We start from the raw sequence: 25,861 nt of genomic DNA, 5'->3' as shown, positions 1-25,861 counted from the left end.
GCCCCAGATCAGATAGAGGATAAAGGGCAGCCTTGTTTGACGCCCCGACACATGGGTATTTCTTCTGTCAGTAAACCCTGACATTTAGTTGTACTCTCAAGGTGGTATCCGTATGAAGAGCTTTCAGCTGATCAACCAAGTCTTCAGACAATGACCCAGGAAGTTCTTTATGCAGCGAACATTTGTGCTACGACCAGTAATTAAGCCTGTCTAGGCAGAGTATTTATACAATGCTCTCTTAATACAGAAGAAACCAGAATAATGCCATGAGAAATAGGCACATAGGTACTGTATACACATGAAACAAAACAGTCTGATCTATCAGCTGTGAAAGTAAATGATTTAGCAAAAGCAGATCAATGACTAAAGACGTCATCCACGCATGCTTCCTGGACCCACTATCATAGGGATCTGCAACAGTTACAGATCCCTTCTGTCTTTCTTCTGTGTTCATAGTTGACACTGAAGAATATACAAGCGCTGCCTCTCATCGGAGGTTTAACATTGCCCCTAATTGCCCTCCCATGACAACGTAAACCCAATCTCAATATAGGATACAATTTGGCTGGGAATAAAATAGGATGTGGAGTTTGGGACTTAATAATGGAAAGGGCCTGGTTGGAATTCTTACACCCCCCCCCTTTTCTGCTCATGCTCAGAGGCATAGATTGGTAACATGGAGACTAGGGTGACACTTCTCAAAGAGATTGTCAGCATGATCACTCCATCCTTTTCTCTCTAACATTGATCTCATAGCGCGGTTTAAGGGGTTCTCATCACACAATGGACAGACTCATGTGCCAAAATATTCTAGTATGCGCTTCTACCATGTCCAAACATGCACCATCTGGAAGAGAAAGGTATCTGTTCTGTTTGGGAAAGTGTCTTTTTACGCACAGAATTGATGGCACTGCTGAGTCAGTGACTTCCCACTGACTACACAAAAAACACATCTTGAGGCACTCCTTGCCAATTCCTTGCATCTTCCCACTTGCATTAAGTTTCTGCATCCCTCCATTAAAGGAATGCTCCGCTGAATCCTTGGGCCACATTTCTACCAGTGCATATGTTATGATGTACACTTCAGAACACACATTATTTCTTCCACTCTCTGTCCACTAAAGGGTTCTGATCACCTTGACCAGCTCTCTCTCAGCCACACTATAGGTGTAGGAGAGCATCCTACATACATAATATAGCGAGGAGAGCAAGTTTAGAATATACCGGAAAAGGTGCTGTCAAAGTTCTAGGCGCACTGAAGATCACAGTTCATTCTATGGCCAGGGCAGGAGTGTCCACCACACTGAAGATATTTTTAAGGGCACTGACAAGAGAAGCTGAGGCCCAGAGCCATGCAGTATCAATTGGTTACTAACCCAACCATTATAATCCACCCACAAATCATATGTAAAAATCCTTAAGTGTATTTGCAGAGATGTCAGTAAGTAGCCTTGAATCAAAAATACCTTTGTGGTTTGTTATCTCATGATCACAGCTGCCTGTTAAATCTTCCCTTGAACTGGCCTAAATAGAGAGAGTCCCTTTTATCCTATCTGCAAAATCCATGCCTTCATCTGAAATATGTTTCAAAGTAAAAAGTAATGATGTAGAGTCCACTGGAGCATTGCCGAGAAACAGATAGAACCAATTTATGAGTAGAATGATTCCATCTTGCAAGGCATGTGTTCTTTGAGCTTTTCTTTTAATTATGATATAGCATAAATATAGATTTGTATACAATTGTCCACAATTTCCAATCTTCCTTCAAATTAATCAGGAGGTCAGCTGAGCTGGCTCCCTTGTGTATTTGTTTGCTGAGGATATCCACGCTTACATGCATCTACAATTATAACAGTCCCAATTTATAGATCATTAAGAATATTATTAGCAGTCTTCCACTGCATATTATAGATATTTAAAGCAGGTGAGAGCACACCGTTGCCATGATCTTGGGCAGACTATTGCCTTACTGGTCCTTTCCAGGGGTATATTGGCCTTTTCTAACTGAAAACACCAATTACCATTAGCCATGAATCTTATGCCTGAGTAATCGTATCTTTTAAATGTAGATTGGGTGCAAGGACGCACCACTTTATGCCCATTTCTATGTCCATGGATTTGTATACAATTGAACACAATTTACAATCTTCCTTCAAGTTAATCAGGATCCCAGGTGAGCTGGATGCACCCCTATATGCCAATTTCTATGTCCACTTCCTCTGTTATGCTGCCATAATTGCCCCGCCTTATCACAGCCTTTTTTTTCTGTGTACAGAGATTGAATAGCTTTTAGAAAGGGTATCGCCATCCCAAGTCTATATAAAGTACTCCATAAAATGGCCCTTGGCATAGTTTCAAATGCTGTTGGCAGATCTATAAAAACAGCATAAATATACATTTTACCAAGGTTTATATATTTATTGCAAAGGAGTCGAACCCTTAGACTCTGGTCAGCTGTGGTGGTGGCAGTATGAACGCCAGCTTGCAGATGGCTTAGGATCTCCTGCTCCTCTATCCATGCTTCCAGACATCCAAGAACAACCGTTGCAAATTTCTTACCCCTGTGTCTAATAGAGAGATGTGATGTCCTTCTAGTACTATCTTTAGTTTAAGTGATTTTTTTTATATATATGGTGGGTGAAAGACCATAGATTTCATTTTGATGAGATTGATGCTAAGGCCATTATTTCCACAGCTTTCATCAAACAGGGATAGCTGCCTTTTTAGGCCCATTGGGGTTAGTGAGATCAAAACTGCATCATCCACAAAAAGTAAAAGTGGTACCCTCTCTGATCCTAATCTATGGGAGTCAGATTGTATGATGTGAGGGTAGTGATAAACCTATTGATGAAGATGCAAAATTAAAGCAGGACCAGCACACATGTTTGTCTGCCACCTTTTTGTACCAGTTAGGGTGCAATTGTAGCTCCTGATAAATTCCAACAGAATGTTGCTTTCTTGTCATGGTGTGAGCTCTGTATAACTCTCAGATGATGGTGGGGTGCACCAGCCTCCCATAGTTTCACTTATATACTCCGTCAAACGCTGTTTTTAAATCTATGAAAACTACGTATAAGTTAGCTTTCCTCAGAGTTACATATGTTTGAATCAGCAGGTAGAGTCTGAAAGATTGATCTATGGTACTTTGTCCTGGCCTGTAGATGACTCATCGATTTTTGTTTGGATGCCCTAGTTGTCAAGTGCATTAGTACCGCCTTGGCGTAGGTTTTTCCAGCCACGTCTAACAAGGATACGGGCCTATAATTGGCTGGATCTTCCGGCCGCTCTTTTTATACCACAGCACTATCTATGTCATGGTCCAAGGTGATGGGACTACGGAAAGTTCTGCTGACGCATTAAACATTCAATTCAGCACTGGGGCCCAAATATCCAACGTGGCCCTATACAGGTCCATTGAAATGTTGTCTGGGCAAGGCGCCTTAACTGCCTTTTGACTTATAATGGCGTTTCCTAACCTCTCTCAACGTAAACTGAAAAACCTGTTCATCATTATAAAGCTCTTAGGGATGAGCCACCTTTGTTCCCTCATTTGAAGCAATGACAGCATGTCCTGTATCCCAGTAGAGCTGGGTGAAGTGATTAACCCATGCTTCTTCTGAGATATCTACATGTATGATGCTCCTACAATCCTTTTTCCCTGTCGTTAGCAGTTTCCAAAATGAGGAACTATCGTTTTTTGGATTACCTCCTTTAGGTTTTTCCATTTACCTTGGGAGAAAGCTTTTTTCCCTCACTAATTAACTTCTTGTTGGCCTGCCTCAGCTGGCCGAGGGCTTCTTTACTGATCACATATCTATTACTTAAATATCTAGTAACGCTTTCTTGGCCACTAGGCAATGCTTGTCAGACCATTTCGGATGCGTAATAGTTTGAGCTCCTACAGAGTTCAGTGGTTTTGTTACAAATGGGTTTATGCCTTTTATGATCTCTTCGTGAGAGGCAATAATGTCAGTCTGATCTAGGTTTCCATTGAGCAAGAAACTCTCAAACAGAGGGTAGATCTTGGAATATATTATTGGTATTGCATGGCTAGCCTTTATATAAGGCAATTTTACCTCTCTCGTAGCATGAGCCATGATTGAGATATTTGAATTTTGGTTCGTACTACTATGAATGGTCACATGTGTCATCCCTCTGTCTGCAGTTTTACACCTAGTCACTCTCGAACGTACAAATGATTGATCAAATGCCAGTCTTTGGCAGACATTATCACGTAATCTATATGTGATAGCTTGTTCTCGTTCATGAAAATCTGCTTTGTTGGCTGATCGCGTGGGACTCTACCGCTACAGGCTCTAGATCTGCATTGTATAAAATATGTGCAGTCTCTAATGCATGCTTATGTGTACATCTCGGGTACTTGCCTTAAATTCGGGTATGTGCCAGGCTGAGTCCTCATCTTCCATTAAACCCTGGAAGATTTCCATTAGTACCAACTGGAGATTGAACTCTCTTACCACTATAATGGGGGGCTCTTTAATTGGCTTCTTTTTTAGGAGATCAATTCATTCCTGGACTATGAGGACTGTGCTAATACTGTTGTAATGGTCCAGGTTCAACGCTGCCAAGGGAGGCGCACGTAACAGTTGCACAAGTAGGTTGTACAAGTAGTGTGGGTCGTAAAAATGGAAAGCGATGAGGGACATCGGGAGTGGTGATGTCATTGAGCGCAACACAGGTAGTATAGATATAGTTTGTTAAGACACAGGAGCTGGCGCAGCACAAGGAGTCCTGCAGGGAACAGAATGGAGGATGTGTGATTTATTTGGTGATGGAGTAGCTGACACAGAACGGGCATAGGGTTTGGGGTGCCAGGGGCTTTAGGGGGTAAACGGTGCAGGTGGCTTTTTGGCATTATGTAAACAGTAGAGAAGTAATTTTTTGTAGGCCTAAGTTAGGAAAGCATTAACCGGTGCCGGTGAAGATCTTCTTTACTTTACTTTAATTAGTTGTATAGCGCTGACCTTGGACTCGTAGGCATGATGGCGCTGACAGACAAAAAAAGCCCAAGAGGAGAGAACAGAACGGACCATATGCAGGTAAGGAGGGACTCAAAAAGAGAGAGGCCAGGAAAAAATGATGCGAACAGCCAAGATTTTATCTTTCTTTTAAATGGATCAAGCTTGTTTTGAAATCTGAGGTCAGGCCGGAGATCATTCCAAGCCTTAGGAGCAGCGATAGAGAAAGCTCCCTTTTCTGTCCTTCTGGTTCTACATCTCGGGATCAGAAGTAATTTTTGGTTATTAGATCTGAGGGATCTACACACAGCCTTCTCCTCAATAAAAACCTGCAGATAACTGGGCATAATGCCTAGAATGCATTTGAAAGTGATCACAAGGAGGCGAAAACGTATTCGGGCCTCCACAGGGAGCCAATGCAAAGATGTTTTGGCCTCCGACACATGGGGCCTCATTACGACCCAGGCGGTAAGGGATTACCAGTACCGGTAAGGGTACCGGTACCGATAATCCCTTACCGCCCTATTATGAGGTCCCTTTGCGGGTTCCCTACCATAACGGCTGGTTTTACCAGCCGTTAAGTACGGGACCCGCAAAGGAACTTTGAAGGTAATTACGGTACCGCAATTTGCGGAACCGGAATTACGGCTTTTCCCATTCCCATTGAGCCCTATGGGGCAAAAATGGGAATGGGGAAGGGCCAATGGTGAATGGGGAATTACTGCCCCGCCAACCTTGGCTACAGCAATAATCTAATTTAGCACCTATTATAGCTCCAGCTATCGTCTCTGCATTAGCCTGTGTTATCAGGGGTCTGGGGTGAGCAAGGAATTGAATATAATATGCGGCCGCTCAGACCAGGCTCGTGACACCCAGCGTTTTAACTTTCTTGAGGGGGGTTAGCTTACCCTCCCCCAGTTGGAAGACATTGTAGTCAGAGGCCAGTTTAGACAGCGTGGGCTGCGAGCCAACAATCAGAATCGCAGTCTTAGACCTATTCAGGGCTAAGTCATTCCATAACATCCATTTTTCAAAAAGAGCATAGACCCTATTTGTTCTTCATCAGAATCATGAGAGACAACCAGGGGAACAACACACTGCGTATCGTCCGCATAGTTGGTGAATAAAATCCCTTCATGGCCCAGCAAGTCAAAAAGGGCGGCATAAAAATATTATACAGGCAGGGGATAATGCAGGCCCCCCCTGCGGGACACCGTATTCCACTGCTATCGAGGCGGCCTTGGCCACCTCGGAGCAGACTCTGCTTTCTCTGTTGTTTAGAAATGAAGAAACCCAACGTGTAGCAGCTGGAGAGAAATTGGCCACTTCCTCTAACCTGGAGACCAATGTTGCTTGGTTTACCAGGTCGAACGCGGCCGACAAGTCCAAAAGCATAGATGCAAGTGCCTTATCCATTCTGTCCAGAAGCCTGGATTCCAATTCGAGTAACGCGTCTCAGTAGCATAGCCTACTCTAAAACCAGATTGTCAGCAGTTCAAGATGGGGTATTTGTTTAAATGTTGGCCACTTTACCCGTTCACAGCCCGGTCTAGGATTTTCAGTAGAAAGGGCGTATTAGTAAAGGGCCTATAGTTTAATGGCTCATCCTACGAGAGGGCAGGTTTTTAAAGAATTGGGGTAACCCAGGAATGTTTGATATCTGCCGGAACGGGACTCTCAATAAGCGAGGCATTGACGAATTTGCAGATTGCTGCAAAAAAGGTGGGAGGGCAGGTTTTTATAATCAGGGCTGCACAAGGATCGCTTTTACATCTTGTGGTTTTAAGATGCGTCACCGCCTCAGACAATTCATGCACAGAAATTGGATAAAAATGTAACTGTGGAATGGAGGGACACCTTTTATAATGCTCAGTGCAAGGCTTGCTATGATCTAACAGGGAGGCCACTTTCTTTTGCAAAATGTCTGCTTTGATGCCCTTCAATTTATTGATCATGGCATCTTGGATACTCTGGCACCATGCCATGTCCCTCACAACAGACCCGTCGTCGGGAGGGGTGGTGGATTCTTGCTCTTTGGTAATTTAAACAGTTCTTTGACCTCTGATTTGGTATTTACGATCCTTTCGTTGAAAAAGTTTTTCTACGCATCAAGGATAGCCAGTTTATACACTCTGGCTGCACCTTTATAGGACACCAGAGAACCCGGTGCCGGATTGGTGCCGGATTGGTTTTCCAGTGATAAAAAGTTTCCTCGTATTAGATTTTAGCTTATGCAAGTTCGGGGAATACCATGGTTTCCTTATTACCTCCTTCCGGATTTATTTTTGTTTCACTGGTGCTAGGATATTTGTAATGTCCTCCAAGTTAGAGACCAAGGTTTTAGACTTCTCAAACACTGGCTCCTTGGAAGAGAAATTAATATTAGGGCTCAACAGTGGTACTATTCTAACCCACGTAATCAGCCTGGAGTTTCTACCCGTTTAATTGGGAAATCAGCCTGAATAGCGAAGTGCACAAACAAATGATCCAGCCAGGGACAGGGAGAAGGCCCCCCCGGTGGAACCTCTTCAGTACGTGAACCCACGGACTGGTCCAGATAGACTGGAGCAGATTTACTCAAGTTCCGACGAGGGAGACGATAATCTGCCCGACGATTACTACACAGATCTCAAAGGGGGAGGATCTGGGGGCAGTGGACCTAAGTCACCTGCTCGCAAGAGGAGACGTGTCAGTCCAGACCCTAAGCCACTGGCTTCTTTCACCACTAGACCGAAGGACGTGCCGCTGGATATTCTAACAACTCTGCTCACACTGGTCACGGAAATCCAGCAGATACGCCTCCACGGGACCCTCAAGAGCCTCCGAGGTTGAGTCTGCCACAGCGGAAGAGAAAGTTTAAGGGGGGGCGCTGGTCCTCAGAGTCATATGACCCCTTCACCACCACCACCTCGTCCCGACACGACTCCACCCAGAGTCCCAGTTCTGCACACAGGCACGGACACGGCTACCACGGCTACGGGCACCGACGATGATAATGACTTTGTCCCGGCTGACAGAGAACACCACACATGGGGCCTCATCACGACTTGGGCGGTAACGGTAACACTATTAGCGCGGGGGCTATTAGCGCGACCGCCATAGCCCCCGGCGCTAATAGCGCGGGATCACGACTTTGGCGGACTTGGGAGTCCCCATTTCCCATTGAGCCCATTCGGGAATGCCCCATTCCCCATTGGGCTCAATGGGGAAAATTTGCGCTCTTACCGCCGGCGGATTTCCCGCCGGCGGTAATAGCCCGAATCTTCGGTGGATTTCCCCCCAGCTAAGGGCTGGGGGGAAATCCACCGAAGTCCTGATTTGGCGAACCCTTAAATCCGGCGGTAATAGCGCTACCGCCAGATTTAAAGGTTACCGCCAAAGTCGTGATAAGGCCCATGGACAAGCCCCATAGGGCCTCCCCACCGGACAAAGTTGGATCTTTTCATTCCATGGTGTCAGGGGCCTCTGAGCTGTTTCAGTTGGTTCCTGAGGAGACTAAAAAAGAAGGTTTCCTGTACCAGCGGTGCAAGTCTAGAAGAAAAACCATCATGTCCGTTCCCTTCCTGGACGACATCGGGGAGGGAGCCTGGCTCTAATGAAGAACCCGAGTACAGCCCCGCCCAAGCGTGATGGATTGGAGAAAAAGTACAGGGTACCAGATTCAGCACCCAGGTGCTTAAGGTCTCAGCTGGCAAAGTTCGTCAGCACATGGAAAAAGATCACCACGGACAGATGGTTGATTATCGCTCTCGGACAGGGGCACACCTTGGATTTCCAACTCAGGTGTGTCGTGTTCTGCTGATATCGCAACAAGAACAACACAGACCACAGCTTCTGCAAGAGGTGCGGGCCCTGTTACAGAAAGGGGTGAAAGAACCCATCCCCCAGCGTCTCTGGGGCTCCCGAGTATATTCTGGTTCAAAAGAAAACGGGGGTTTGGAGCCCAATCCTGGATCTGCATCGTCTCAACATGTAATAAAAATCCCAAATGTTCTGGATGGTCACGTTGCAGCACATGCTCGGCCAACTGGAGGAGGGGGATTTTCTGAGGTTGTGGATCTGGAGGACACCTACTTCCACATCCCCAATAACAAGAAACTCAGCAAGTTCCTACTATTCGTAGTTCATGGTCAGCACTACCAGTTCAAGGCTCTGCCCTTCGGCCTGAAGTCGCCATTCACCCCGAAGGGTCTTTACAAAGTGACTGCCTCCGGTGGCGGTGCATCTTCATCTACAAGGCATCCATGTATACCCTTACCTGGACGACTGGCGGCTACGTTCCCGCCCAAACACTCTGGCAAGCAAGCACATCGAGGACTGTACGTCTGCTGACGGAGTTGGGGCTCTCCATAAAATATCCAAAGTCCTGCTTGACACCATATTAGGACGTGCTGTTCCTAGGTCATTGACTCAACACAGTGGCATGTTGGGCGTCTCCCTCGGGGGAGAGGGTAAGAACCATACAAGGCTAAGTGCAGCACTTTTCATCGGCACAGATGGCAATGCTGCAGTCCATGAAGTCACTGCTGTGCATTATGTCCTCCTGCATCGGCCTCGTCCTCCTCTGCAGACTTCACATGAGACCTCTCCAGGAGTTCCTGGATGCGAGGTGGATGCAAGTATCGGGGACCTTTGCGGACAAGATATCCTTCAACGAGGAGTTACGTTGGGTGATACAGTGGTGGGGTGTAAGACCAGGGAACTCTGTTGCAAGTTCCGCAAGGAGACAGTCACCACGGACACCTCTCAAGAAGGATGGGGAACACACAACAGACAGTTGCACGCCAGAGGCCTCTGGCAACCGGAGGGAAAGGGCCTCCACATCAATATCCTGGAACTTTGGGCCATATTCTGGGCCCTCAAGTATTTTCTTCCATTGTTGAAGGGCAAAGTGCTGAGGATCTTCACAGACAACACCACCGTCATGTTTTACATCTGTTTTACAAGGGGGGACCCGCTCACCGGCACTTTCCATGGAAGACCAGGATCTGTGGCTCTGGGCCATTCAGCAGGGCATGTTTCTCGTCCTTTTTCAACTGGCGGGCGTCAGGAGCACCATCGCGGACTCACTCAGCATGGAGTTACGTTCCTGCCACGAGTGGGAGCTTCACCAGGACCAGGTGGAAATTCTGTTCGACAAATGGTGCAATCCCCAGATCGATCTCTTTGCGACAGCGGCAAATGCCAAATGCCAGAGGTTTGCCAGCAGGTTCCCTCAGCCGAGGAGCATGGGGATGTATTCTTGTTCCTCGGAGGGACGGTTCCTATACACTTTTTCCCTGTTTCTACTCATGCTACGTGTGATCAGCACACAGACAGTACCACTGCAAGATAATACTTGTCGCCTCAACCTAGCTGAGGCAGATCTGGTATCCGGGCCTGCTGTGTCTGTCAGTGGCCCTGTCCATCAGGCTGCCGCTGTTCCCAGACCTTCTCACCAGAGAGGAAGGGGCGATTCTGCACCATGACCCGAAGTTGCTGAACCTGAGAGCATGGCTCCTGCAGCCCTAGAGTTTGGGGGTTATGCTTTATCAGGGGAATGTAAGGAGATCCTGGCCAGAGGCAGAGCCTTATCAACGTTGAAATGCTACGGCCATAAATTGAAGCGTTTCTCTGTGTGGTGGCCAGAGCCTTGTCAACGTTGAAATGCTACGGCCGTAAATTGAAGTGTGGTGCTAGACTTGTGGTGCCAGACCCAGAAGGGTACCCCTTGCAGGTCACAGCCCCTCAACCTCTACCTTATTTGCTTTCCTTGGCCAAGGCGAGATCGACACACACTGTCATGCACCAGGCATGGAAGCACTGGAATAGATGGCGGCTCTCCTAAAATGGCCGTGACTGTTCCACTTTGATGGTCTATGCCTTTCCAATATGGCCGCCAGTCTATATGTAGGTCCTTTTCTCTAACCGGCGGTGCGTTGTATCGTTTCAGATTCTAGCGCTGCCGGTTTCTGCGTATTCTATATCCAGTATATCCAGTGTATTTTTCAGCAATTCCCCTCTACGTTTCCTTACTAATCCAGTTCCTTTGTTCACTTCACTGTCTCGCATCACCCTCGGATTCCAGATCTAACATGTACGTTTGGTAGCTTATCTGACCCATCCTTATTCACAGTTTCGGTCTAGTTCCTCTCTTGGTTGTAAGCTAACTTTCATACTCTCCTCCTCCGTTATTCTTAAGCCAGGTATTTTTCCCTCCTTGTTATCACTGTCCTAACTTTTCTTTCATTCTTTGCTACCCGCTCGGGTTTCCTGTCCGAGCGACTCCTGCATACCTCTATTTTCTCTTATGCGCTGTTCTCCTGCCCCTTTTTGTTTACTATTGGTTCTTCGGCTGATTTTCTTCGAATCTTTATATTCTGTTGTTTCTTCTATTTTCTTCCTCCGCCAGTGTGTCAGTATTTCTTCTCTGTTACGTTCTGGTACCTGTCTTTGCCATCTCCCTCTCACAGGTTAGGTCTCTGTTCCCTTATCCCTTTTCGACTCCATCACCTTCCTGGATTTCTCTCTTCTACGAACTAGTGGACAAGCCATTCAGAGATATCCATCCTGAAATAGACTCTGCCAAGTCTTCCTGAGATGCCCTTCCTTAAGACTATACTCACTGTTGTACAGAGTTTATCTCCAGAGGTCATCTTCCAGTCGGCCTGCCATCAAGGATACTTCAAATGTTTCCTCCGTGCCAAGACTTTAAAGACCAGGGTTTTTTCTGCTACAGCTTTTTCCATGATCAAGGGGCTTGCTCCTTGGCCTTCCCCTGACCTGGGTGTCAAATCAGGTGAAGGTAGCGGACGAGGGAGCTCGCCCTAATTTGCACCATAAGAAGGAAAGAAAGGAGAAGCCTATCAAGTCAACTAGACTAAAGAAGAAGTCGGAACAGCGAGAGAGTTCCTGAGAAGACACACGTGAGGAGGAGTGGGGTGAAAATGTGTCCAGTTTTGACACACGCCTCTATCAAGGTGCACCTCACTCCCATATCCCGGTACACCAGGTCTCTGGGTAGACTCTCTCTGTGGTCACACAGACTTGTCAAAGAGTTCCTCAAGGGGCTATTCTGGACTTTTCCGCCGGTGAAGGCTCCAGCCCCGGCTTGGGAACTGAATGTAGTACTGACTAAGCTCATGGCATCTCCTTTTGAACCTATGAATCAAGTGCTGCTCAAGTTCCTCCCGTGGAAGACAGGTTTCCTCGTGGCTACCACCTCTGCCAGGAGGGTCGGGGAGATCCAGGCCCTGTCGTGCAAGCAGCCTTACTTGTCTTTCCACGCTTCAAAGGTGGCACTCCATACACACCCCACCTTTATACCAAAGTTACTGTCAGATTTCCACCTCAGCAAACCTTTGGTGTTACCTGTCTTCTTCCCAAATCTGTCGTCGCCAGCGGAGAGGGCCTTGCATTCACTGGACGTTGCTCATGCCTTGAAGTTCTACGTGGCACGAACAAAGAATTTTCAGAAGACTTCTCAGTTGTTCATCAACTTTAGGCCTGTAAATCACAGACTAGCCTTATTGAAGGCTTCCATCTCCAGGTGGCTCTCCGACTGCATCATGCACTGTCATCCACTGGTGAGCAGGCCGCTGCCAGGTGGACCGAGAGCTCATTCCACCAGAGCCATTGAAGCAACAACAGCGTTTCTGTCTGGTGGGCCCCTGCTCCACATTTGCAGGGCTGTTATATGGAGAGCCGCACACGCCTTCATGAGGTTATACTGCGTCGACAGGGATTCCAGGGAGGAGTCCAAAGTCGGCCAAGTGGTGCTGCGCAACCTGTTCACTTGAGGTGAGCCTGTTCCAGAGGTGAGTGTGTTATTGCTTCTGTTGAGCCTTGCCACCTCCTGTAGATGTGTATATGTACTGCTGTGCAATCGTTATTCATGGGCATATGAATCCATGCCAGGCCCCATGTTGGGGAAGGTGTGTTACTTACCTGTAACTATTGTTCTCCAGCATGGGTCTGGCATGGATTCACAATCAAACCCCCGCCCCGAAATTCCTCTCTGTGGCTCTTCTTGGTTCATACTGCCACTTTACGTGCTTAACAAATCTGAAGATGGCCACCAGGGGTGGTGCCTAGGGAGAGGACAGTCATTGGATGGGGGCAGTATGACCCAGAGGACAATGATTGGTGTAGAGGAGAAATACAGTTTTCAAACGAAAACAGTTTTTTCTTTTACTGAGGATTTCCAGCCTGCCGACAGGGAATATTCATAAGCATGTGAATCCATTCCAAACCCATGCTGGAGAACAATTGTTACAGGTAAGTAACATAAACCTTTTGCCTGGTTGTAGTTTTTCCTCCATTCTAGTTCAAGTTTCTGGTTTGTTTTTTTCATTGTATTGAGGTGGGGTACATACCATCTTGCCACTGCTTTCTTTTGTGATGGGATGGAGTGTTTTTCCGGGGGAGATCCAGTCTATTTTTTCAGCGATCCATTTCTGGATTAGGTCTGCTTTTACGTTTAGGTCGGTTCCGTCCAGGTTTGCAGTTGATGGTTTCGAATTTTCCAGTTCTTTTAAGTTACTACTTTTGATGGTATTGCAGTTTCTTTTCCAGATCGTGGGGATCTTTTGGGGCTGTTTGGGTGCTTTAGCTGGTAGTTGGATCACAAACGGTATGCTGAGGTGGGCCCCCCATAGTATTTGTATTGGTGGTGCAGTTGAGATCAGTTTTTTGTTGCCGAAGATTGCGTTGAGAATATGTCGCTCCTTTAACCATCTGGCATAGTTTCACTGTCTCAAGCTGCTTGATTAGTGATTTTTGTGAGTTTGCGTTCTATTCGTCAAACCATATGTGCATATTTAGATTTTATTGGGGGGTGAGAGAGCAACCGTGCATGTGTTCATCAGTTGCACCCCAATGGAACTTAAGTTTGGGGGAGTTGTATACACCGCCATACCTACTCATTGATCCTGGACTACCCTCAGGCTAAACCACACAGACTTTCATATGTAAAGGGAACAAAATCATGATTGGGAACGTTAGCCTACGGGATGAGCACAGCACTGAGTCATTGAGGTATGAGATCAAATGTCCCAGAACGGCAGAAATCTTTGACAGAAATGCAGATTGCCAGTTGAGACCACAAGGTGTGTAGTTGGTGACAGCAATAGAACTATAGTAAGAGCAACATTTGGTCATCAGACTGTCCTGTAGAACAGATTGTTCTTCAAGAGGATACAAGTGAAACTGGCCCATGTCTCCAAAATATTTTGAGCCGACAGTTGTAGATGAAAAAAATAAAGATGACTTTGGGACAGAGGCAAAAGGACCCAGGTGTTCTAAGAGAGCCTTTCATCAGACAGGGAGATGCCGCGAGAGTCAACCAGAGATGGTACATACCATCATTAAAGACCAGACCCAGGGCCAAAGATTAGGGAGGTGTCTAAGCAAACATCATGCAAAAGTCTGCTGGACACAAGTAAACTTTGGAATATTGTAGTAAGGCATGTTGCATTACACATCTCGGAAATGAGAATGCCCCCATTTATTGTGAACAATTGCCGATCCCCAACATTGATGCCGACACTCTGGATGTGCTGAGCAAACAAACTAATGAAGGTGGTCAATTCCAGCTCATGGCTGGACAGAGCTGAAGAGGCACTCTTTTGTGTGTTTTTCTCCTTCAGCGTAGCACAAGCGGGGGACTTCAACAATAAGAGCAGCATTGAACACCATTGGTAAAGGCTCAGCTAGCCCCAGGTATACAGAGTCTCAGAAAACTGTTACCAAGGGCAAGACAGGTTGTTGCTTGGCATTGCAACAGTTTTTGTCAATGGAACTTGCTAATTATGCTATGGCTTCATCATGTTGTCTATTTCCTCTATCACATCCTCTAAAGGTGGTGTGATCTGGAGAGTTTTGTTTGTACTTTTGTTTTTTTGTGGCTACAGATGTCCCAACATTTTTGGTGTATTAAACATGTGAGAGTTGTAGAAATCATGATGCTTGCTTTTGTGTTTCTTACCTGCATAACGCTAATTATGCAGATGTGTGTAAATTGTTAGTGGAGGAATGTCCTAATTGTATTTCACATGTTTTGTAGAGGAGAAAAGGCATATGGGCAGACCTTCACTCTCAGCACTCTACAGGGCGAAGAGTATGTGCTGACATCTACCCACAGTGTGGACATCTCTGACCTCCTGCTCATGTTTCTAACTGGGCTGAAGCAAAGGTCACAGTATGCTGTTGCAGTGCAGGAGAGCGGGAAGCAAGGTAACCTACAAATGTTAAATAGTGTAACTTACATGAGTATGGTAGAAGTTACGTTTGATGCACCATATACAGAGAACTAGCAGTGCAGAGAGGATAAAAGCTAGATGTCGTTATGAGTTGGGTTGCGTTCAACAATCGATAACCACATGGAATAATTAACTGAGGGGGTTTCCACATGAATTTGAGTTTCCTGTTGCTAAGGTGGTAATCTCACAGCAAACATGTAGTATTGCTAAAATATTAATGGCATGTTTTTAGAATACGGTAATAATTAATTTCCTTCTAAAATGCACAGAAGAGTCAATAATGACCCTTCTGTGCATTATGTGCTACAATAGGGTGGGGAATGTCAGCATCTGAGGTGCCAGCATTTTCCCTCCCTTTGGGGGGCAGCAGCATTTCCTTGTGCTTTATGTGAAGCTTATGCTTCACATAAAAGACAGACACACTTTTGAACATGCTGTGTGTGCAGCACCCTGCACATGCTGTGTGGGGTATTTTTAGAATCACCTTTTGGGAGGGGAGATAACTATGTGAAATGTCAATGCATCAGGCAAATGCCTCAAGACCCATAATTACGGTGGATGGTAAAACAGCCTGCATTTCAAATTCTGCCTGTTTTAATGTTAGCTCCAACTCGTAATTAGCAGGTCATTTGCATTGCTTAGAAAAGCGTAACTCGCTGGAAACCCAGAAATTACTAATTATTTTTACTAATGCACACACAGTAAACTCTAAAGTGAAAAGCTTGAAGATATCTAATGGAATTATATGCTTAGATCAAGTTAGCGTGCTGTGTTGTGAAAAAGTAAATTCTCACCCTTAAAAAAACAGCACTTACCACCTACCCTCCCTCACAGGTTCTTATTTACTTTTGGTTTCCAGTAGTTCCTCAGCACTAGGGGTTGGCAAAAGCACTGTGAAGGCCAGGAATAATCTGAAACTAACATTGCATGTAGACTTTTTAAAGGCGCCCACTTGTGCCATTGCCTGAAGCACAAGACAGCAAAGCATTTGTTAGTCTGGTTTCACATTAAGAGACACTGATAGTCAGACCTTTCTTTCCATGATATCTGTCAAGCGGGCACATGCACAGTGTTTTGGCACCAAGTACCGCCCCCGAACAGCCACACTACTTCACCACCCCACTGAGCCATTATTGTTGTTCTGCTTTGTCTGGTAGCTCTGCTGGTGGAAATGCTGTAATGAGCTGTGAATTGTAGGCCTGCAAGGGTGCTAACCCTGAGCTGAGTTGGGTTTTCAGGCATGGCTGGGACATCGATTGGGGTATTCATGTTCCAGTTTTATGGTTTTAGCATGGCAGGAGTACTTTGCCCATATTTCTTATCTTCCTGTGCCCTGCTGACAAGTGCACCTGGCTGATCAATGGACAAAGCTACCTTGGTAGCAATGTCATGTATAGAGCTCACCCATGTATTTATTGTATGTGGAAAAGGTTGATTTATGTGAAGCACTGCAGTCCTAAAGTTTAAGCCAATCTGAGGAGTAGCACCATACAAAACTACACTGCCATTATTGCATGGGCACTAATAACCCAACCCTAAACATAAAAGCTCTCCCATGAAGGCACCAGCTTGCCTTAAACCCCAACAATCTTAACCCCATTGCGCCTCTACAAAACCCTGACCCACTCCTAGAATGTGCTCATCTATGCTCTTCGGCCTGAACTTAAATGCATTCCAAAGGTTCAGCATTAAAGTAGAAATGCCACTATTCAGGCAAGTGAAATGTCTGATGGCACAGAAAAAACAGAGAAGAAATGGTAATGCATGCAATGACGGTCCCTAGAGTGGTCCAGTACAAGTCATCTGAGAAGTATTCAATATATGTAGTCTCTGCAAGGCAATTGAGCATTACCTGATGAAAACTACTAAACTATTTTGCCCCAACAGCTATGAAATGTGAATCTTGAGGTTGACCTGTTCTTCAGCCTTCAGATCCCAGATTTTATGAATCCACGGTATGTAAGGGCTGGCTCATGCTTCTTCCACCTAGCAGATATTACTAGCCATACTGTACACACCACCGCCATTCTCCAGTCTGGAGCTGACAGCCCTTCCAATTCTTCTGTCTGCATGCCTACAATTGTAATCGGGATCATCAGGAACCAGGAAACCCATTATTGATTTAATAGTCCCCATTAGCTCTTTCCAATATCAGTTCTGGTAAACCCCCCAAATGTGTAGCTGATCCCATATACATCTTGTACAGCTAATCCCCAGGAGACTGATCAGTTCTGCCAGTGCTACCTAACGGAGCATAGCTAGATTTCAGAATATTGCTTTTTCGTATTGCTGCTTGGCCTGACAATAGATAAATCATATTCAGTATTGCCAGGGAAGATGAAGGGTGTGTGATTTGCAACCCCCCCACAAGGAACTTGTGATCTGAGTGAAACCACTTAACGTTGGCTGCCACAGGTGTTGTGATGACAGCCTGCTACAAAGGGTGCCTCGGGAGCACGGAAGACCCCTCCACGAACCCCGGGTCTGTTCGGAACTCAGGACATTCCTCATACCCTCAGTTTTGTGACATTCCTCGTTTGCTGACTGGCTGGCAAGACATGGGGACAGAAAAGATAATGTAGGTTAGGACATGTACCATTTGGTGGCTTCACACTGACTTGTTAGGTATTGAGGCCAAGGTACTCTGTGCAGTAGAGACCTGTTTGCACGCCATGTGATAAATAGCAAGGCATACAATAAGCAGTGTCGCATAGCAATTTGCTATGCAATTTTATATGTTTTCTAATTAAATTGACACTTGTGTAGCACAACTTGCTATTTAAATGACATTGGTCAATGAAAGCACAGCTCAACCGGCAATCCTCTTACCCCTAGGGCTCCCACCACCATCTTTTATCTGTTCACTGCAAGCTCAAAGCTGCTAATGGGAGATAGTGCCACAGTAATCAGTTCCTCCACTCCACTTTTAAAATTGCCAAAGACCTGTGTGGGAGTGCTAGGAAAGAAACTCTTTCTTTTTAAAATAATTGCAAAGTAGAAGTCATTGAGATGATACATGTATTAAGCTAACTATGTCCTCTCTGGCAAAGACCAGTATGTGTTAACTTAATTATTTTTTAAAAAAGATAGTCCTGCAATTCCCTTCCTAAAGATTTACATTTTTACCAGATATACAATTACAGTATTGCTACTGTAAAACACATAATTGTTGTAATGTTTTTCAGTAAAGTTTAAGTTAGTGTATCTACATCTCATAGTCTAAACTATATTTCATTTTGTTGGGGAAAGTGCATCATATTGACGAGTGAAAACTTTTGAAAATGTGCACGATCACATGGCCAAATACTTTTAATGGCAGGTCTAGTTCTGTGACCTGCTGGCTGCATAAATCTGTTCAACTGGTGTTCAATCCAAAGTCCTTGACATTCTATTTTATCACCCTGTTGTTTTATACCAGCTACCCTGAAAGTGAAATGGCCCAGTTCTCTACCTACTACTATCCACTCTGCTTAGTCGCTTACTTTCTTTCGTCTTACATAATCAATGCACACAGCTAACTAGATGTTTACGCAAAATAGTGATCAGTAGTTCCATCCAGTTTGTACATCTACAGATCTACTGCAATGCCATAACACTGTAGTTAGCTCTTGAGATCGCTTTGCTCTACGATTACGATTGCATTATATAATGGCACCTGCAGGAGAGAGCTGACCAATCCAGAGCCTAGGAATGCAAGTCGAATCTCAAGTAGCTGTCTGCATTTCATGCCAGGCCTCTGTGCATATGCCCAGCCTTCACCCTGTCCTTGGAGGCAGAGTCCCAAGCCAAGTCTCCACTGGATTGCCAAACCTCAACCCCATGCTCGCTCACTTGCACACCTCCTTGCTCACATTCAGGTCCTCGAAATACTTATTTCCAATCACAGACATATGGGTAATTTCTTTTTAAGGAAAGCGTGAATTGTGCAAGACCTGGTTCCCTTAAAAACAAAACAAAAAGTATCAGAACCCCAGATGGCAGCTCTGAGTGCCAGTAGTGATAAATATCTCTTTCATGTATGCGCAGGGCTGGAATGCTACACTTGTGCATACCTGACCCGGCCTTCAGGACCGTTAGCGGCCCTGCCCTCCCCATAGAAATTGGTAATTAATAGTATATTGTAAACAGTTGATATCAATGCCAGGCAAGGACCATCTTATCCACCTGAAGTTGACAATTACCCTGCCTACCACAAACACATACTTGGTATTCAGTCTCAGGCTGCGACTTTCCCTTAACATTGTTCACTTTTTCATTTTACGAAATCTCCAAACATCTCCTTACACAGCAAATTATGGGTGAAGCATACACAATACAGGACACTGAGCTGCAGCACTGACAGCACCCAGCTGCACAGAATCTTGCACTGAAAAATTATTTCTGGGCCTTTTTATCATATCTATTTATTTGTGTTCGTTCATGCACCTAACCTTTTACATTTTACAGACACTCTCACTAATGTCTTACTTCAGCAGTACACAAAGATGGTGTATTGTTGCTAATTTTATGACTTTGGTGCAAATAACTTCTGGTGACATTTAAAATATTGTACTGAATCGGTAATCAAATCAGTTTGTTTGCTAATCAAGAACATTTTAATGAGCAAATTCTGCTAATCAATTTTTGAAAACTATTTTCAATGGATTGGCTTTCTCCCGCAGATACCTCATCTGATAGATATTCCCTCCAGCTCTGCTGCTTTGGAACATTTTCGACAGGGGGCATAGTGGACCTCGACCCGACCGTCGATCCGTCTTGCTCGGTGTCTGGACGTTGGCTACGGACGTGATGTCAGGCATCGTATACACACCACGTCACTACGCCCCCAACCCCAGTTCCTTTTTTCCGTGCGCTAACACGCTGCTTGGGAACAGAGGCCAGTCTTCGACTCACTCACCGTTGCCGTCAGAAAACATCTGTACTTTTTTCAATTCCTCGATGCGAGATGTCAGTCGCTCGGGTTTCGGGTTTCAACCAATGTTCCGATTGTGGCAGCAAGATGTCCATCACTGACCCACACAAGTTGTGTCTTTGGTGCCTTGGCGCAGGTCAAGGGACTGACGGGTGTCTGTCGTGCACCAAAATGCAACCCAAATCCCTACGGGATCGAGCTGCTAAACTTGCTCTGGGTCGACTGCACTCTAAGTCACCGGCACGGTCGGAGGTTCGCTCTTCAGAGGCCGAAACTGAGGGGCACACCACTGAAAAAGAACATAGGCGGAAGAAGAAACGGTCCCACTCGAGGAGCTACTCTTCCTTGTCCCCGTCCTGATAAAAGAAAAGACGTCACTGCTACCGTCGGTACTCCGATTCGTCAACGGATAAAGGTAAGCCGTCGGCTGGGCCTACCACCCAACAAGAGTAGGAGGATTTCAAATCTTCCATGCTTGACATGTTCAAAAATCATGCTGGAGTTGCCGCAGCTAACTCCAACGCAACAGGCTTTGGAGCCAAGAGCGGCGCTCAGCATATCCCACCCATCAAGTGCCCCGATACCGACAATGTCGGCGTTGATAAATCTTTCGATACCGAAAGATGTTCAATGGAAGCCAAATCAACCCTGTGCATCCAAGGATGTCAACGCTATGATCAAACCGGACGCAAGAGGAGGAAACAGAGCCCCGAGATTACAGAAAAATGATGCCAGACTCATTTGTAGAACATGCAACACGGAGCTCGGTTTAAACACAGAACATGAGATAAATGTCTTTCTATGATTTGCCCTAAATTAGTTTAGAATTTGTCTATTTTGCTTTAACATATCTTGTGTCAAGACAGCACCCCCTCGCCAGACAAAACCACGGCAAGCTGAATGTCTCTCTCTGTGATTTACCATCAAAATTAGATAAGAACTTGTCCTTTATGCTCAATCAAGTTATATATCAAGAGACAGCACCTCCCAACCAGACATAACCATGGAGGCACGCGGACAACATCACCACATGCCCGTTCTGTATTAACCAGCAAATATTAAACCGAACACATGGCGCCCTTGGCCCTTATTACCCACCCACCTTGGGAGAATCCCACAGCCTGAACCCAAAAAAAAAAAAGAAACCCCTTAAACTGCTCTTCAGCAGCCTTGCCCACTGGGCAAATAGGACTGTCACATCCTGTGGTATGTGTAACAGTCCCTCCTAACTCCTCTTCCCCACTAGGGTGTCACCCTCGTATACAATTCCTTACAAACTGACTGGTGTTCACTACAAACCTGCCGCTACCCCTCCACTCCACCAGCTCCATACCCATGGATCCATACATTCGTGCATGAACGACACTCAAGTCTATTCATATTTCATCCAATAGGATGACGTGTTATCCGGCCAATACCTGGCCCGCTTATATCAAGTTCCAATCCCAGCACTGTATGTGCGATCCGACGGGACAACAAAGCAGATGAACGCGGATTTACGCAGGTGAGCGGCTCCCCACTAGGAGTTTTACCCGCTCCAACCCACTCACGGGCACTTTAAAATCTAGACCCCTCGTCTCTCCTCATTTATGAGCTTAGCCCCACATTTGCTCCAATAGCACTAACAGACCCCTCTCTCTCTCTAACTGAGTGGCGCCAGACGGGTCCCCGGGCACCCGAGTCCTACTTTCCTATCGCCAATTTACTGCTACGAGCGGATCACCACCAACCAATGCACCCGCACGCAACTCTCAATGGTTACATTAACACCAGTATACCCGACCTAGCCAATCCCTTGTACCATCCCCATGCGAACAGAGAGTTGGAGCCCCGATGCTCCCCCACAAGATTAACTCCGCACTCACAGCAATAATCTCAGAATCCGAGTAGCCCTGCAAAGGGACCCGTGGGCCCCCAGACCTCTCACAGCCCCAGGCGCCTCAACATGAGCCCCAATACCGTAACCGCACATGCACCCACCTCTACCCCGCACCTCTCACAGCCCCAGGGGCTTTAACATGAGCCCCACTACCATAACCACACATGCACCCACCACTACCGGGGACTCTCTACTATGCACACAGCCAGCCTCCTCCCAAGGGCACACGCGTTAAACTTCAGACTTTGCCCAGCAAGCTCACTCCCAACCAGGCACCATTGCCCAACACTCACCAGACCATGCATCATCATGCTCGCACTGCATACTAGACATAGCAGAATTTTCTTATCTCATGGTCACCTGACTGTTCATACTTTAACTCTGTGTCGCTACACACCCAGGTACCAACCTATGATGCCTACAAGGAACCCTGGCTAAACCCTCCGCTCATTAATTCACACAGGACACCATTGAGCTATCAAGAGATTCTCTTCGCTCCAACCCCAACCCAACCCAGGACAAGACACCTACGAGGTGAACCTGCCCTAATGCAAAATTCCCACTACATTTCCTTAACAGTCTCTTTATCCTTAAACTACATTAATACCTGTTCACTAACTCTTCCTTTCCCCCATCTTTCATCTTTCTTTCCCCACGTTCTAATCTAATTACAAATGATACTTTACTAATGATTGTCTTTATTTGGATTGTATTTTTCCACTGTCATATATCTGAACAATATGGATGTATGGGGCTATGCATTTAAAATCCCCACACCTCTTTCTGCCATTGCTTTTTGTGTTATTTTTTTTAGAAATTGGACCCACCAATCAAATTCAAAACTCACTTTTCCACCATGTCACGTCATATGAATTGAACTACCTGACCACAATTCACACTCACCCTGCACTTTTCACCAATTATGGTAATGCTTGTAATGCTTATATGATGTTAAACTTCAGTATCCTTGATAAAGACCTGTACGGTCAAAACATGTGTCGGCACCACCTGAAGAACAATGTTAATACACCTTGAGACTTTGCTGTATTAGTAACAGATGAATAAATCATCAAGAAAGTGAATAAACCGAATAAAAATAAAAACAAAGCATGAATTTTGTGGACTCTACCTGCCTACTCAGCTGAGCGGGGACAACACATTTTGATATACTAATTACAGCACTGGCGCCAATCGAGTAGAAATTAAAACCAAACTGTCAACGCAATGGCGTCTTGACCGACACCAACATCCATGCTGAGAGACAAACGAAATCGACGAACGAAATCGACAGTTGTCGAGAAAAATCACCCCCATAACCCTGGCCGGAATTTTCGGATACTATGGCAGGTATGATGTCGACCCTATTTACTTGGGTTCAGTGCAGTCGATTATTTTGACAACCAAAGTCAACATTTGTAGCTGGCTCAATGCCTCCATGATGCCAGCGGTCTGGACACTTCTCCAGACCTCGAATTTCAGCAATCCCAGCCCTATGTTCATAATACTTCTAAATTCACGGCTTTAGTAGAAAGGGTTATTGACAGCCAGGGATTGCATTTATCAGTGGCACCCATACAAGGTTATGACCTTACTGACATTTTAGATGAAGGCCTCACCACAGAACGCAATATGGCTTTAAACCCTGCCATTGCCGATCCTTTAACAAATTATGTGGCAAACCCCGTGTTCCATTCCTCCTGTCAGCTCCACCATTTCCGGGAATTACAGGTCGGCTAGAGGAGTCCCTTCATACCTCTCCTCTCACCCTTCCCCGGAGGGGCTTGTTATGCTGGTTGCTACTGTCTCGTCTAGACCTGCATCTTTCATAGTCCACTCTGCCTTCTGACAGGGAAGCAAAAAATGTTGATGCTTTAGCAAAGAAAGCATTTACTTCAGGCAATAGGACCCTAAAAGCTACAAATGTGGCAAGCAGTTGTGCCAAGTACTCCTTTGGTCTATGGACAGCAGTTGAAAATGCTGCACAGTATGTCCCAGAAAGAAAAATACGCGAGGGCTTCCTACAGCTAGTGGAGGATGGGAAAGAGGTGGTTAGACAGTCGCTGTGAACGGGCCTGGACATCGCTGACTTTGTGGGCCTATCTATGGCATCAGCCATAACACTAAGAAAACAGGCCTATTTAAAAACTTCTGGTTTTTCGCCTAATGTCCAAGTTAAGCTTCTGGACATGTCCTTCGAGGACGATCTTCTATTCATCCAGGTAGCCGACGATTCCTTAGAAAAACTTAAGGAATCCAAAATCGCTGCTAAGTCCTTAGGCCTAGCTGCGTAGCCGGCCAAACCTGCTTTTAGCTTTGCCTCTAGGGTACAAGGTTATAGGAGATATGGTCCTTGTAGCAGGAGAGCGCAGCTCCGACCATCCAGACAAGGGTAGAAGCGTTTCACTTGCTCCGTAAGGGCCAGAGGGGCTTCTAGAGGCCAACAGGCAGCGTCAGCGGCGGGACGACCCAGCCTCCGAAGCCACTTTCATTTTCCACTCTCACAGTGCACCGGTTGGAGGACGGTTGATGGAGCATTTGCTCCAGTGGCAGGGAATTACTTCCGATACCTGGGCTCTTCAGCACATTTAGTGGGGTTGCCTGCCATTTGTAAGAAAACCACCGGACAGACCGCCCCACCCTCAATCCCATCAGACAGGAGCTCGAGGAAGAGCTGAGAGCCCTGTTGTTGAAGGGTGCCATGTAAGATGAACCTCCTGAGCAGAGAGGATCAGGTTAGTACTTCCGGTATTTCCTGATACCCAAGAAGGGAGGAAGTCTCCGTCCTATTCTGGAGCTCATGGCCTTGAACAAGTTCTTGAGGAAAGACAAATTCAGGATGGTGGCGTTGAAAGAGATTCTCCATGCTCTCAAACTACAAGACTGGCTGGTGCCAGTAGACCTACAGGATGCTTATTTCCATGTGCCAATCCAGCGAAAGTACAGGAAGTTCCTACGGTTCACCATAGGGGATATGCAACATCAGTTCAAGGTGCGTCCCTTTGGTTTAACCTCTGCCCCAAGGGACTTCACCAAGCTCATGGCAGTAGTTGCAGCTCACTTCAGCAGATCCGGGGTCCACGCATTTCCAAATCTGGACGACTGGCTGATCCGAGAGAAGTCTGCAGTGCAGGTCCTGTCCCATTTAGAGGACACCTGCTTGCTGCTGCACAAGCTGGGCTTCTCCCTAAATATAAAGAAATCCCACTTGACACCAGTCCAGAGGCTCCAGTTCATCGGAGCAGTCCTAGATACCTGGGTGGGGAAGGCCTTCCCTCCCGAGGAGAGAGTAGTCAGCTTGACACATATGGTCGACTTGTTCCGGAACCATGCCACTATACCAGCAGCTTCCTTCCTAAGCCTCCTAGGTCTCATGGCCTCCTGCTTTTTTCTAGTGCCAGAGGCCAGGTTATGGATGAGATCCCTACAGTGGCTCCTGAGGGGTCAGTGTCTCAATACCTCAGCACTCTCTCGGATCTCCTCAGGTTGTCCGCATCAGTGGTCAACAACCTCTACTGATGGGTGGACCACAACAGTCTTTGTGGCAGGGGAACCCTTCTGGCCTCCTTGTCCTCAGACCAGTGTGGTCACAGATGCGTCTCTGAAGGGTTTGCAGGGGAGCAGCCTCTGGTTAGCAACCAAAGCCAAGTGGCACATCAACAGGCTGGAGTTGCGAACTATCAGGGTTGCCCTGAAAGCATTTGCCCCATCTCTGCAGAGGAAATATGTTGCCGCTCTGACGGACAACACACTGGTAATGCAACAAACATGGTGATGGACACTACTGCCCCTTCTGTACAGAGGCGATGATGCTTTGGTTCTGGTTGTTGGAGAACCGGATCTCAGTCTCGGAAGT

The 25,861-nt window shown here is 46.2% G+C and overlaps 1 protein-coding gene across 1 annotated transcript in view; it reads left to right on the top strand.

Moving 5' to 3' along the window:
• Positions 1-25,861, top strand: part of MYO7B (myosin VIIB) — a 1,466,289-nt gene that overhangs the window by 1,048,042 nt on the left and 392,386 nt on the right. Inside the window, exon 34 of the mRNA XM_069617875.1 lies at positions 15,022-15,191. Within this exon, the coding sequence (XP_069473976.1) occupies positions 15,022-15,191 (170 nt within the window). The remainder of the gene's footprint in view (positions 1-15,021; positions 15,192-25,861) is intronic.

Source organism: Ambystoma mexicanum, chromosome 10 (assembly GCF_040938575.1).
Source record: "Ambystoma mexicanum isolate Mex_15411 chromosome 10, UKY_AmexF1_1, whole genome shotgun sequence".
Classification (NCBI taxonomy): Eukaryota; Metazoa; Chordata; class Amphibia; order Caudata; family Ambystomatidae; genus Ambystoma; species Ambystoma mexicanum.
This window is presented reverse-complemented; position numbering and strand designations above follow the sequence as displayed.